Source organism: Pinus tabuliformis, chromosome 2_2, assembly GCF_031772625.1.
Source record: "Pinus tabuliformis cultivar Carrire ecotype Pingquan chromosome 2_2, CPIR1, whole genome shotgun sequence".
Classification (NCBI taxonomy): domain Eukaryota; kingdom Viridiplantae; phylum Streptophyta; class Pinopsida; order Pinales; family Pinaceae; genus Pinus; species Pinus tabuliformis.
Genome location: NC_142300.1, coordinates 578,098,680 through 578,110,964, shown reverse-complemented (window position 1 = coordinate 578,110,964; position 12,285 = coordinate 578,098,680). Strand labels below are relative to the sequence as shown.

The window sequence follows — 12,285 nt, the reverse complement described above, 5'->3', positions numbered from 1 at the left end:
CCAATAGTTGTGGCTTCCCTCCACAGTGATCTTCCAACACAAGGCTATAGGTCTGGGCTAAAACCAACCCCCAAACAGACCTCCCAACACTCTTGCACATCCTGCGGCTTCTCTGTAACACTTACAACAGTGTTGCGGCACCCTTGTACATGTGTTTTAGGTTTGCGGCCTTCCTACAAAGCACAGCTAGAATTGTGGCCCACCTAGGAGAGATAAATCACACCAAAACAGTCACAAAACAACTTTCAGCACTTACCTTATTCCTGCGGCTTGCTCTTGAGGTAACTCGGACCTGTAATAGGGAAAGAATCATGTCAAAACCAACCCTCTCTCCTCCAAGCCTTGTCGTCCACAAACTTTGCTTCCTCGAATGTGTTTACACAAGAGATGAATGCACTTGGATGATTAAAAATGAACTCCAACACCTTATATTTATACCAAACATAAGGACTCCCAAACAACATGTCTTTTGGCACATTCATTATCAAGCCTACATGACTTATGTGCCAAAAACCCATCCTTAAACTTCAAAAAATCATGTCTCCACATAGACAACCCAGAATTCGATGATTCTCGATGTGTTGGATTTGTCTCGTCATCCTCTATCATCTTTGTACATCATATGTCTAGTGGGTCTCATGGATTCACACCCACAAGCTCAAGTGCAAAGCCCACACCTTGGGTTCCAAGCCCACAATGCCCTATTGTCGTGCTCCAACCTCCAAACCCCGAACGTTAAGGCTTGGAGTACCTCCCAAGCTACTAAAAAATCAACACTCCCTCTTAGCGAGGGAGGTACTTCCAAGACTAGGAAGTAGCTCATCATCATCATCACTACTCGCAACACTCGTCCAACTCCTAGCGCTCACACCTGTAGCAATCCCCATAGCATGAACTACGCCTCTCTCAGAAGTGTCATTGTCACTGGAAGCATCCTGCTTCTTCTTCTTCTCCTGAATCATTTTCCAATCCCTCCATGATTCCTTCTTGGCAGTTGTAGAAACACCCTTGTTGATCACGCGCTCTTCTTGGGCTGCAAAGTCTCCCTTTGAACCTGCAAACTCCCTATAAAGCTCGATTCCCTCTGAGCCTATGAAACTTGCACCTTCTTTTCTGGAACCTGTACCTGCCCCTCTGAAGCATGCCCCTGCACCTGGTACTCTTGCTTCTTCTTCCCATGATCCATAGGCTTGCCCGTCAGCCTGTATAGACCATGCTCTCTAACTCCAATCACAATACCTGTGGAGCTAGAGCCTTTGGGCCTGAGTCTTGCCTTCCCATCCTAGAATAAGACCTCAAACCCCTTCTTCTCGATCACTGAGACAAATATCATGCTATATCTAAGTCTTGGTACAAACAGTACATCCTAGACCCGCATCACCCGTCCTGACTCCATCCTGAATGGCACAACTCCCAATCCTCAGATCTCCTTTTGACTCTTGTTGCCCAACACCATGTGCAACTTCGAGTCCCACTCAGCTAGAGTCTCGAATACCTCCTGTGACCCTGTCATATGTTTCGACGCACCACTGTCCATGTACCATGCAGCCTCATTGATGGTACCCTGCGAGAAATGAGAGATCATAGCAAAGTCCTCCTCCTCCAACCTCTAGTGAGAGCATCTATCTCAGCAAAAGTGGCAACACCTGCGATCTACTTCCCTTTCTTCTTCTCATCATCTCCCATCTTCTTCTTCATCGGACATCTCAACGAAAAATGACCCATCTCGCCACAATTGAAACACTTGACTTTACTCAAGTCCTTCTGCTTGCCCTTCATTCTTGCTGCAAGTGCCACGTCATCATCTGAAGCCTTCTTCTTCGTATGAAGATCCTCGTCTCGCAACTCTTCCTGAATGAAGTCGTCCCACAGCCTATTCCAGTCTGGCAATGATCCCCTTGATGAAGGGCTTCCATTCCTCGGTGAACCCTTTCAAAGCAATCCTCACCATATCAGAATCTGAAATAGTCACACCGACAACAACAATCTAACCTTTGACCTGAGACAACCTCATCAAATACAAAATCACTCCTTCACCTTGTATCATCTTGGTCGACTTCAACTTATCCTCCAATACTAGTACCTGGTTCTCGTTCTTATTATGGAACAAATTATGAAGAGCCATCCACATCTCATATGCAGTGTTCTTTCAGAATAAATGAGGTATTAAGGGATCCTTTACACCATCTAGGATGATCAATCTCACCCTCGTATCCAATTCCTTGTACACTTCCAGCTCCTTAGGGTTGGTTGGCTTCTTGATCTCTTTCTCGGCGAACTCCCAAATCCTATTGACCTGCAATACCAACTTGATCCTTTCCTTCCAAGGACTATAGTTGGACAGCCCTTCCCACCGGTCCTCATACCGAAGACCAACCTGCAACTTTGACATTGTAGTGTCACCTACAATGTGACCAACTCCCTCTTAAGTTATACTTCGTTGTGCACTCTTTTGATTCACTGTCTCTCAAAGTAGCTCAGACACGCTCTAAAACCATGTTGAATTTCCACGACCCGAGTGCTAGGATAGAATCTTAAATCTTTGATGCTACCAAACCAAGAATCTCAACAAAGCTACTTTGCACAACAAAACAATATAATGCAGTAAATCAATCACGTGCACAATAACAACAATATATGTAACCCAACTTCGTTATATTATCAACATATAATATTGTTAGTTTTTGATAGCATTGGATGTGCTCTAGCCATGAAAATTGGTGGAGAGGCTAAGGCACGATTTCTAAAGAACCCAAAAACCATTTGGTGAAATTCCACACGGATTGTATTGTATTAAAATAATTAATATTTTTAATGGCATTCCTAAGTCTAAACTTAGGAAAATTAAAATATTAATGGGTATTAATCAAAATATGGGTGAGAATGATCTAGAAGGCGGATCAAGTCAAGTTTTAATCTTAGTCGTTGATTAGAGACTTAATCTCGACTGTTGAAGTCTCAACGAGAAAAGTATAAGAAGGAGGCTTTGGGTTCATTTAGAAACACACATGGAGAGAACGAATTGATCTGGACTTTGATTTCTGGGGCTAGGAAGCTGAGAATTCAAACTAAGTGATCATTCTGCAGCAGAGGGATAAGGATAGTTCGGGAGTACTGATAGAGAGGCGGAGAGAAGCTAGTGGAGGCAGCACAGCAGCTAGGAGGACTAACGTTGGGCCAATATGGGCCCATGCAGGCCTGACGCAGAGCCAAAAGGGCCAGCGCAGAAGCAGTGGCTGCCCTCATGCAGAGAGCCAAAATTGCTAGGGAACTGTCGGAACAGTCGGGAAGGTTGACGCAGAAGGCAGAAGAGACTGAGCAGCATGCAGTTGGACATTGTCGCTAGAGCACTTTCCTCGCTAAGAGGGAGTGTTAGTTTTTGGTAGCATCAAATGTGCTATAGCCATGAAAATTGGTGGAGAGGCTAAGGCACATGAGTTCTAAAGAACCCGAAAACCGTTTGGTGAAATTCCACCCGGATTGTATTTTATTAAAATAATTAATATTTTTAATGGAGTTCCTAAGTCTAAACTTAGGAAAATCAAAATATTAATGGGTATTAATCAAAATATAAGTGAGAATGATCTAGAAGGCAGATCAAGTCAAGTTTTAATCTTAGCCGTTGATTAGAGACTTAATCTCGGCTGTTGAAGTCTCAACGAGAAAAGTATAAGAAGGAGGCTTGGGGTTCATTTAGAAACACACACGGAGAGAACAAATTGATCTGGAGTTCGATTTCTGGGGCTAGGAAGCTGAGAATTCGAACTAAGTGATCATTCTGCAATAGAGGGGCAGGGATAGTTCGGGAGTACTAACAGAGAGGCAAAGAGAAGCTAGTGGAGGTAGCGCAGCAGCTAAGAGGACTGACTTTGGGCCAATCTAGGCCCACACAGGCCTGACGTAGAGCCAAAAGGGCCAGTGCAAAAGCAATAGCTGCCCTCATGCAAAGAACCGGAACTGTCGGGGAATTGCCAGAACAGCCGGGAAGGTTCACGCAGAAGGCAGAAGAGACAGCGCAGAGTTGACGTAGAGCCTGTAAGGCTGACGCAGGGCCAGAGCAGAGGTAGTCGGGGTTAGTCAGTTTTGCCGCCGGATCAGCGAAAATCTGTCGGGTGAAATGAGGTAAAACTCACTCAGTTTTTTGCCATTGTATTTTCTTTGTCATTGGATTGCCGGGAAGGCATCCATCATTGTATTCAAAACCACTGCTTAATAATAGAAAACCCTCATAGTTGCTACACCGGTTTTCCTGCATTAGGTTTTTCCGGGGACTATTTTGTCCAAAAATAATTGTGTCCTATGTATCTTGTTCTTTGCTCAATTTTTTGTTTCATGTAATCAAATTTAAAGTAGTGTAGGCTGCAGAAGTAACTTACTTCAATATTCAGAAAATAACTTGATAATGTATATTAAAATCAAGTAGGAAAAGTCAATTCAGTTTTTGCTACAGTAGGGGTTCCTTGAGACTAGAAATTTTCACAAATACAACAGTCTAGAGCTCCCATACAGGGGATAATGGCCCTCAAATATCCACAAGTACAAGAATACAAGATACAATGACAATCTTGTTGATCTAGTGCACAATCACAACCTCTATGTCGTATCTCGCCCTGTCGGTCCTTCGCTTACGATCTACTCTCTAGCTGCCCTTGCCCATTAGTCCATCAAGGAACAACACATAGAGACTTGAGGAGGTTTGCCTACTATCACTATTACAAGTCACTTCTACTACAATGAACATTGGGTCATCCAATCTGCTCCTGTAGGTTAGCCAATACCTAAGCATCAATTTGCCTTCTTAGCAGTCACTTTTGTCAATCAAAGTTCTACACGTTAAGCTCCAAACATCACCCACCCTTAGTTGCCAAGTTCCCTTTGTGACAACTGATTAAGAGCTATAATTGGGCTACCTACACGCTACCCTCTAATAGTCCAAAGGTGCCCAATACAACTATCTAACATTCACTGTAGAAACTTCCCACTGGTTAGGGCTTCTAACCTCCACGCCGACCCTTCCTCCTTGGCTTCTATAGGCTACAAAACTATCCAAACACTAGGACTAATCCACTAGCATTCAACTCTACACAAAACACATCAACCATGGATACCTCACGTCATAAAGTGTTGATGTAGATTGTTGTCCTTGGCTGTTCCTAGTTAGGGCACCTGGCACACTGCAACAACCCTATTAAACTTACCCAATCAGCCCTCCAATAGTTGCGGCTTCACTCCACAGTAATCTTCCAACACAAGGCTATAGGTCTGGGCTAAAACCAACCCCCAAACGGACCTCCCAACACTCATGTACACCCTGCGGCTTCTCTGTAACACTTACAGCAGTATTGCGGCACCCTTGCACATGTGTTTTAGGACTGTGGCCTTCCTACAAAGCACAGTTAGAGCTGCGGCCCACCTAGGAGAGATAAACCACACCAAAACAATCACAAAACAACCTCCAACACTTACTTTATTCCTGCAGCTTGCTCTTGAGGTAACTCAGACCTGTAATAGGGAAAGAATCATGCCAAAACCAGCCTCTCTCCTCCAAGCCTTGTCTTCCACAAACTTCGTTGCCTCAAATGTGTTTACACAATAGAACAATGCACTTGGATGATTAAAAATGAACTCCAACACCTTATATTTATACCAAACATAAGGGCTCCCAAACAACATGTCTTTTGCCACATTCATTCTCAAGCCTACATGACTTATGTGCCAAAAACCCATCCTTAAACTTCAAAAATTCATATCTCCACATAGACAACTCAGAATTCGATGATTCTCGATGCGTTGGATTCGTCTCGTCATCCTCTATCATCTCCATCCATCACATGTCTAGTGGGCCTCATGGATTCACACCCACAAGCTCGGGTGCAAAGCCCACACCTTGGGTTCCAAGCCCACAATGCCCTATTGTGGTGCTCCAACCTCCAAACCCCGAACCCTAGGGCTTGGAGTACCTCCCAAGCTACTCAAAAATCAACACTTTCATCCTTTGAACATTTTGTACATTGATATCTATCAAGGCCTTGAAGCTGGGACCTGTTGTTGCAAAATCTAGCAGGCCTAGTGCAAATCCCCTCTAGGCAAAACCAAACCTTATGGCAACAATAAAAAGTATTGTCATTGTCACCTCAACAACCTTTCTCATGTTTTTTAGTGGTATTTGACCAGAAGGGAGGCTTCCCTAAATTCACCTAAAGGATATTCAATTACTATAGGTCAAGGTAATTTACATGAGATTTATAAGATGGAATAAAGTATTGATAGAGCCTAGAAGGCCTAGATATTCTATGCCAAAGTTCAAGTACTCTATTCATAGACCAATTTGATGGTTGTTATAAGTTAAGGTTTTGTTGATTTTCAATAATAGGGTACACGATGTGATATAATAGCCAAGAGAAAAGGCCTTTTGATAAATAATCAACAAACGGAGCAAGGCCTTCAAATAGACACAAACGATTAGGGGTTTTCAATGTAGTTCTATGGCTGAAAACATGCATAAACAACGAGCTATGAATGCCATCAGCCCTAAAGAGGAGGGTTTTACCATGCAACAATGTTAGATTTTGTTTTTATATTATTTATTGATGCAATTCCTACTGTGGGAACCATAAACATCAAACATAAGCTCATGTTTTAGCAATATTCCACTTAAAACCCTAACCCTAGGTATCTAGGAAAAAGGAAAAAAAAAAAAAAGAGATTTAGTTAATTAAATGGATGGTCAACACAATTATTGTTAGTGTTTGTAGCTCAGACAGGTATTTCCATGAGTGTCTACTTATGGAAGTCTTCATTAAAAGTATCATATGCTTTTTCAGAAGTTCATTTTATTAACTATTGATAAAGTGAACATTCTTTTATTAAAATGATTTTTAATTAATATAGTGACTAAAGCTGGTCACTTAATAGTTTGATTAAAAGAGAGCCATTGATCTCATCGTTAAATCTCAACTGTTGAAGATTAGGTTTTTGGCTCATGTCAAAGTTATAAAAGAAAGAGAGGGCAAAAGACAAAGGCACACTACACATTCATTTCACAAGTCACGTGGGTGAAGGAGAAAATAACAAATCTGATTTTCAGCCATTAGCGAGAATTTCAGAGAAAGAAGACAACTAGGCCTCAGCAAGACAGGCAACCAATTAGCAGCAAGGAAAGGAGCAGTCAGACAGCCCAACAAAGCAGTTTGTAGGGTTTTACCATGCAACAATGTTAGATTTTGTTTTTATATTATTTATTATGCAATTCCTACTGTGGGAACCATAAACATCAAACATATGCTCATGTTTTAGCAATTTTCCACTTAAAACCCTAACCCTAACCCTAGGTATCTAGGAAAAAGGAAAAAAAAAGAGATTTAGTTAATTAAATGGATGGTCAACACAATTATTGTTAGTGTTTGTAGCTCAGACAGGTATTTCCATGAGTGTCTACTTATGGAAGTCTTCATTTAAAGTATCCTATGCTTTTTCAGAAGTTCATTTTATTAATTATTGATAAAGTGAACATTCTTTTATTAAGATGATTTTTAATTAATATAGTGACTAAAGTTGGTCACTTAATAGTTTGATTAAAAGAGAGCCATTGATCTCATCGTTAAATCTCAACTGTTGAAGATTAGGTTTTTGGCTCATGTCAAAGTTATAAAAGAGAGGGCAAAAGACAAAGGCACACTACACATTCATATCACAAGTCACGTGGGTGAAGGAGAAAATAACAAATCTGATTTTCAGCCATTAGCGATAATTTCAGAGAAAGAAGGCAACTAGGCTTCAGCAAGACAGGCAACCAATTAGCAGCAAGGAAAGGAGCAGTCAGACAGCCCAACAAAGCAGTTTGTACAGTAGTTCATATAGATTTTGTATCGCCATACGCATTTGAGGGCAAGTTGCTTCGATTTTCATGCAAATTGTAATTTTCAGGCTTCTTGTTCGTTTGATTAATTCTCAGAGCCATTTTTCCTTGTGAGAAATCTCTTGTAAGTTCTAAAGATAATTTTGAATGATGAACTGATCTAGAAGGGCAAAAATATTTGTGTACTATGTGATTGCTTTTCTTGTTTTCTGCCACATGCAAAAGTTAATATTACGAGCAAACTAACTAGATTTGATTTGTTTGCTTAGATTCTTGGTTTTAGGATATTTTAACAATTACGACTAGTGCCTTGCCCTAAATGGGCTAAATGGAATCTTCTAGGGGAAAATTCAATGAGAACGGCTTTGATGGAGTAAGACCGGATGACTAGGGCATCCAATTTTAAAACCCTAACAATTTTCCTTCTGAGGGGAGAATTTAAATTTAAGAAATGCACACTCGAAGTTTCCTTAAAGGCTTCTAAGCAAACAATTTTGCATGATATAAAGGAGCAAGATTTCAACATAGATATAGCAATTAATCATGGCACAAAAATAGAAACCCTACTACACAAGTACAGCATGCAAAATATAGAAATTAGCATGAAACTTACAAAATTCTCCAAAAAAACACTTCATTCAATCCCATGAAAACATCTCCATATAAAAATCCATCTCCAAGAGAATTTGCACCATAGAAAGATCACATTTTGGCCCAAGTAGAAGAAAAGGACTAATTCGCACTCTTTAGAAGAAGAAGAGTGATGAATATGTCATGAGGAAAAAGTGGAATAAGGTCTCCTCTATGTATATGAGGAGTAACTAACCTTACTTCCACTAAATTTACAAGCAAAGAACTAAAACAAGTTTGCTTAAGTGTTCAACAAGTGAGAGGTTACAAGCCAACCTCATAGTAGCTCAAAAACATGATAAATAATGCCAAAATAACCCACATGTGTGGGAAAATAAGCTTCTTCACTATGACATCATCCTGCATGAGTACTCAAAATGCCATAAGCAAGTGATAAATGGGTCATGAGTGCTCCATACTCCGAGGAATAACTCAAAGTACATGGCTATGCCTCCAAAACCATGACATCATCACCAAGGTGACCTAAGTCACCCTTCTAAGGGAAATAGGGGTGATGTGACACCATCATGCTCAAGCATTGGGGCCTACTAGTGATGTGCAAGCCCTCCCCTATCATCTCAAGAATAATCATCATCACCTAAGATCCATAAGAAGCAAAACCCAACAAACAGTGTCAAGGTCAGCCTAGGGGCATCCTGGGTCCATCTAGGCACATCATCAATAAATCAAACACTAAGCCCCATTGGCTCAACAATTCAACATTTGAGGGCACTCGGGTGAATCAAGTAGCATGTGGAACCATCTCATAACCCAACACTCTTCTTTGGAGGGGTAATGTTGCATCATTTAGGTCAAAATTGCTCTCTAGAATGGGTAAAAGGACTTTTGGAATGTTGATGTATGGGATGATTATTATCTCTCAAGAGGCCTATGCTGTTGTGACAACACCACCTGACAAAACCATCTCAAGGTCAAGTGAAATCATCAATCATTAGGGACAATAACCATAAACGCATCATAGTGGACCATACTTAATGTTAGGGCATAAGAATATTTCACACAGAACTCACCTTCAAGTGTCTAACTAGATCAAACAAGTTACATTCCTTATTTTAGGGATAGTGAGGTCAATAACCCTATTAGGTGTTTCGAGCCCCCAATGGGAAATGACATGTCCTAGGTTAGCCCATCAATCTATAGGTTTGTGCAATAATGATGGTTGTAGAGTGGGTAGAACTTCAAGGCAAGGTACCATAGTCATGTGACTAGCTAATGGAGATCCAACATCATAAGTATATAGATGTAAGGAGGGAGCAATTGTGGAGGCATGAGTTACCCCTTTCCTCGGCCTGTTTTTTCCACCCCTCTGATGCACCTTTTACTTTTTCTAATTATCTTTATTTGGATACATAGCTAAGAGTCCAAGCTTGCCTTTGAGATTTTCAATTGCCCCTTTAAGATAAAGCAATTTTTCATTGGGACAATACAAGAGTTCCTTTCTATGGACGAAGCATCATATGCTTGAGGAACTTGGTGATGGTTAATAAGGGGGGTAGATCTCATGCTAGGCTTTTGTCCACTCGCTAAATAAATGTCCCAACCATCTTTTGCATTTTTCATTTTTATTTTTATTTTAGCTTTCTTATGCTTTTATCTTTCTTTTAGTTGCATCAACCTCTAGGGCTAAGTTTTCAAGGATAAGGATGAAGGGTGCCAATTCCAATAACCAATGACCACCAGCCCGAAGAATGTAGATGAGGAGGGAAAGATGGAAAGTGGTAAGTATGGATTATCTTGAACACACTGCCTCAATCAGTGCCTCCCCAGTAATGTCCTTCCTAAAACCCTAACGCCTCAAAGGAGATCCCATGTCCTTCCTAAAACCCTAACGCCTCAAAGGAGATCCCACTGGACTAAAGTCAAAGACTAACCTCTCAAGTGAAGTGAGGGAACAAGAATGTAGTCGAGATTGATCAATTATTCAATTTGCCTCTTGATCCATATTATTATGCCCATAACATTAAGTGAAAGCACATGACTACAAAAATATTAAAGTACTTTTCGATGGATACCTTTCTTCAAGAAAGAGTGTCGAATGGCAAAGAAATCTAACCAGAGCAAGTGGAGAATCGCATCATGTTATATGTTGATCATATAGGGTTGCTGGCTAGCTGGTTGACTGTTCAAGGAGGAGAATATTTCTCCTAGGGCCCATTTTTCGGTCGGTAGCAAGACCCATTTTCAAAATTTAACAATTTTTCAGACTTCCGTAAGTTGCACCGCAGGGCTGTGTTGGTGTACATACAGCATGCATCTATGCTTAATTAGGTCAGAGATCTAATCACTGTGCATATTTGACTAATTTATACTTGTTGGGTGAACTACCCAATCACCTGTCTTTAGTTGTGGGCTCTTTCCAAATTATTATAAATATGGGTGATCTCCTTGTAATTAAACAACAGTATAGAAGAGATTTAGTCTTTTTGTCAATCCACGTTCTTCTGCTACTGTTCTGTTTTGTGTATGGAGTTCAAGCTTGTTTTTTATCCTGGTTAGTTCTCCTGGTTTTTTAAACAGAATTTGACTTTTTTGGGCTTCTGGATTTTAATCTGTGAAGTTGAGAAGTAATATACCCGCATGATTATTCTGTGCCTGTCATTAACAGTTAAACGCAAAAGCGTTAAATGGTCAAATGAAGAATTACATGTGTGTTAATGACTCGAATCAAACGAACCTCGTTTCATTTTATTTGTCCGATTATCATGATAAATTGAGCACTAAGAGACGCAGAAAATAGAGAAACCATTCATACGAAGAGAATTTACTAAATATTCAGAACAAGCGAGTGAACTTACAGATATGCATAATTATCTTCCAAGCATGGCACTGGAACGATCTTCATTCCGTCCAAACAAAATAGGTTCACCTCACTTCCCCGCAACCAAACAAGAGTCAAAATAATCCTTACCCTGCGGGCATCCTATTTATAGAGGGATCGGATTGGTAAGCCTCCTTTTTCAATAAATAAATTCATTAAATTTAATTTCAGTGAGAAAATAGACGGTCGGATTGGTAAAGCTCGCTTTTTTATAAATAAATTTGATTTCAGTGACAAAAAGAAAATACGAAATAATAATAAGTGAGAAGAAATAATAATAATATAGGCACATTTATAATCATAGGCGTTGACTTTCTAATAGTATCTATTAGCTTAAAATTATATTTTCAATATGGAAAAAGATTTAAAATTATTTGCGTTGAGGTGTCAACTCGCGACTTTTTGGAAGCTTTTACAATGGGTTTTTTCAGTGTAATTTCTTTAAAATCTAGCAGGAATTTATTGAAATCACAAGCTTGATGGGTAATCCTGTGCAATCAATGTGCCCTAGGGGTTTTCGAGGGTGTTGAATCCATATATATAGTCAAAAAACTAGTTTAAATAACACAAATCAAGATTTCACCTCAAATTTTTCCACCGTATTCCGGCACCAGAAAGTCCAAAAAGTCGCACTGAAGACAACTCCTTTGAATATTGTTGGTCGCATAGGGAGGTACAGAAGGATTCAGTAGGAGAATTCTATCATTTTGGTAGAGCTGGAGGAAAAAATTGATAGATAGGCCGCAAACCGACCATTCTAGCCAAGAGATCAACCAACATCTCCTTCTCCTCGGATAAGGGTAATGACTAGCCAACGCAGATGCCTAGAGATTTTGTCCAATCGTTATTATGACTCACCGGTTTTTTTTTGCAGCTCTAGTAGTCCTTTTTGTCTTCTCATGTAGATGTATGCCAAGGTTTGTCACAACTAACTTGTTTTCATAAGTTTCTATGTGGA

At 40.2% G+C, this 12,285-nt stretch overlaps 1 protein-coding gene across 1 annotated transcript in view; it reads right to left on the bottom strand.

Moving 5' to 3' along the window:
• GLY2 (Metallo-hydrolase/oxidoreductase superfamily protein) overlaps positions 1 to 11,458 on the bottom strand; it is a 161,707-nt gene extending 150,249 nt beyond the window's left edge. The window contains exon 1 of the mRNA XM_089404966.1: positions 11,305 to 11,458. Coding sequence (XP_089261092.1) covers positions 11,305 to 11,351 — 47 coding nt within the window. The 5' untranslated portion in view covers positions 11,352 to 11,458. The remainder of the gene's footprint in view (positions 1 to 11,304) is intronic.
• Positions 11,459 to 12,285: the final 827 nt, after the last annotated feature.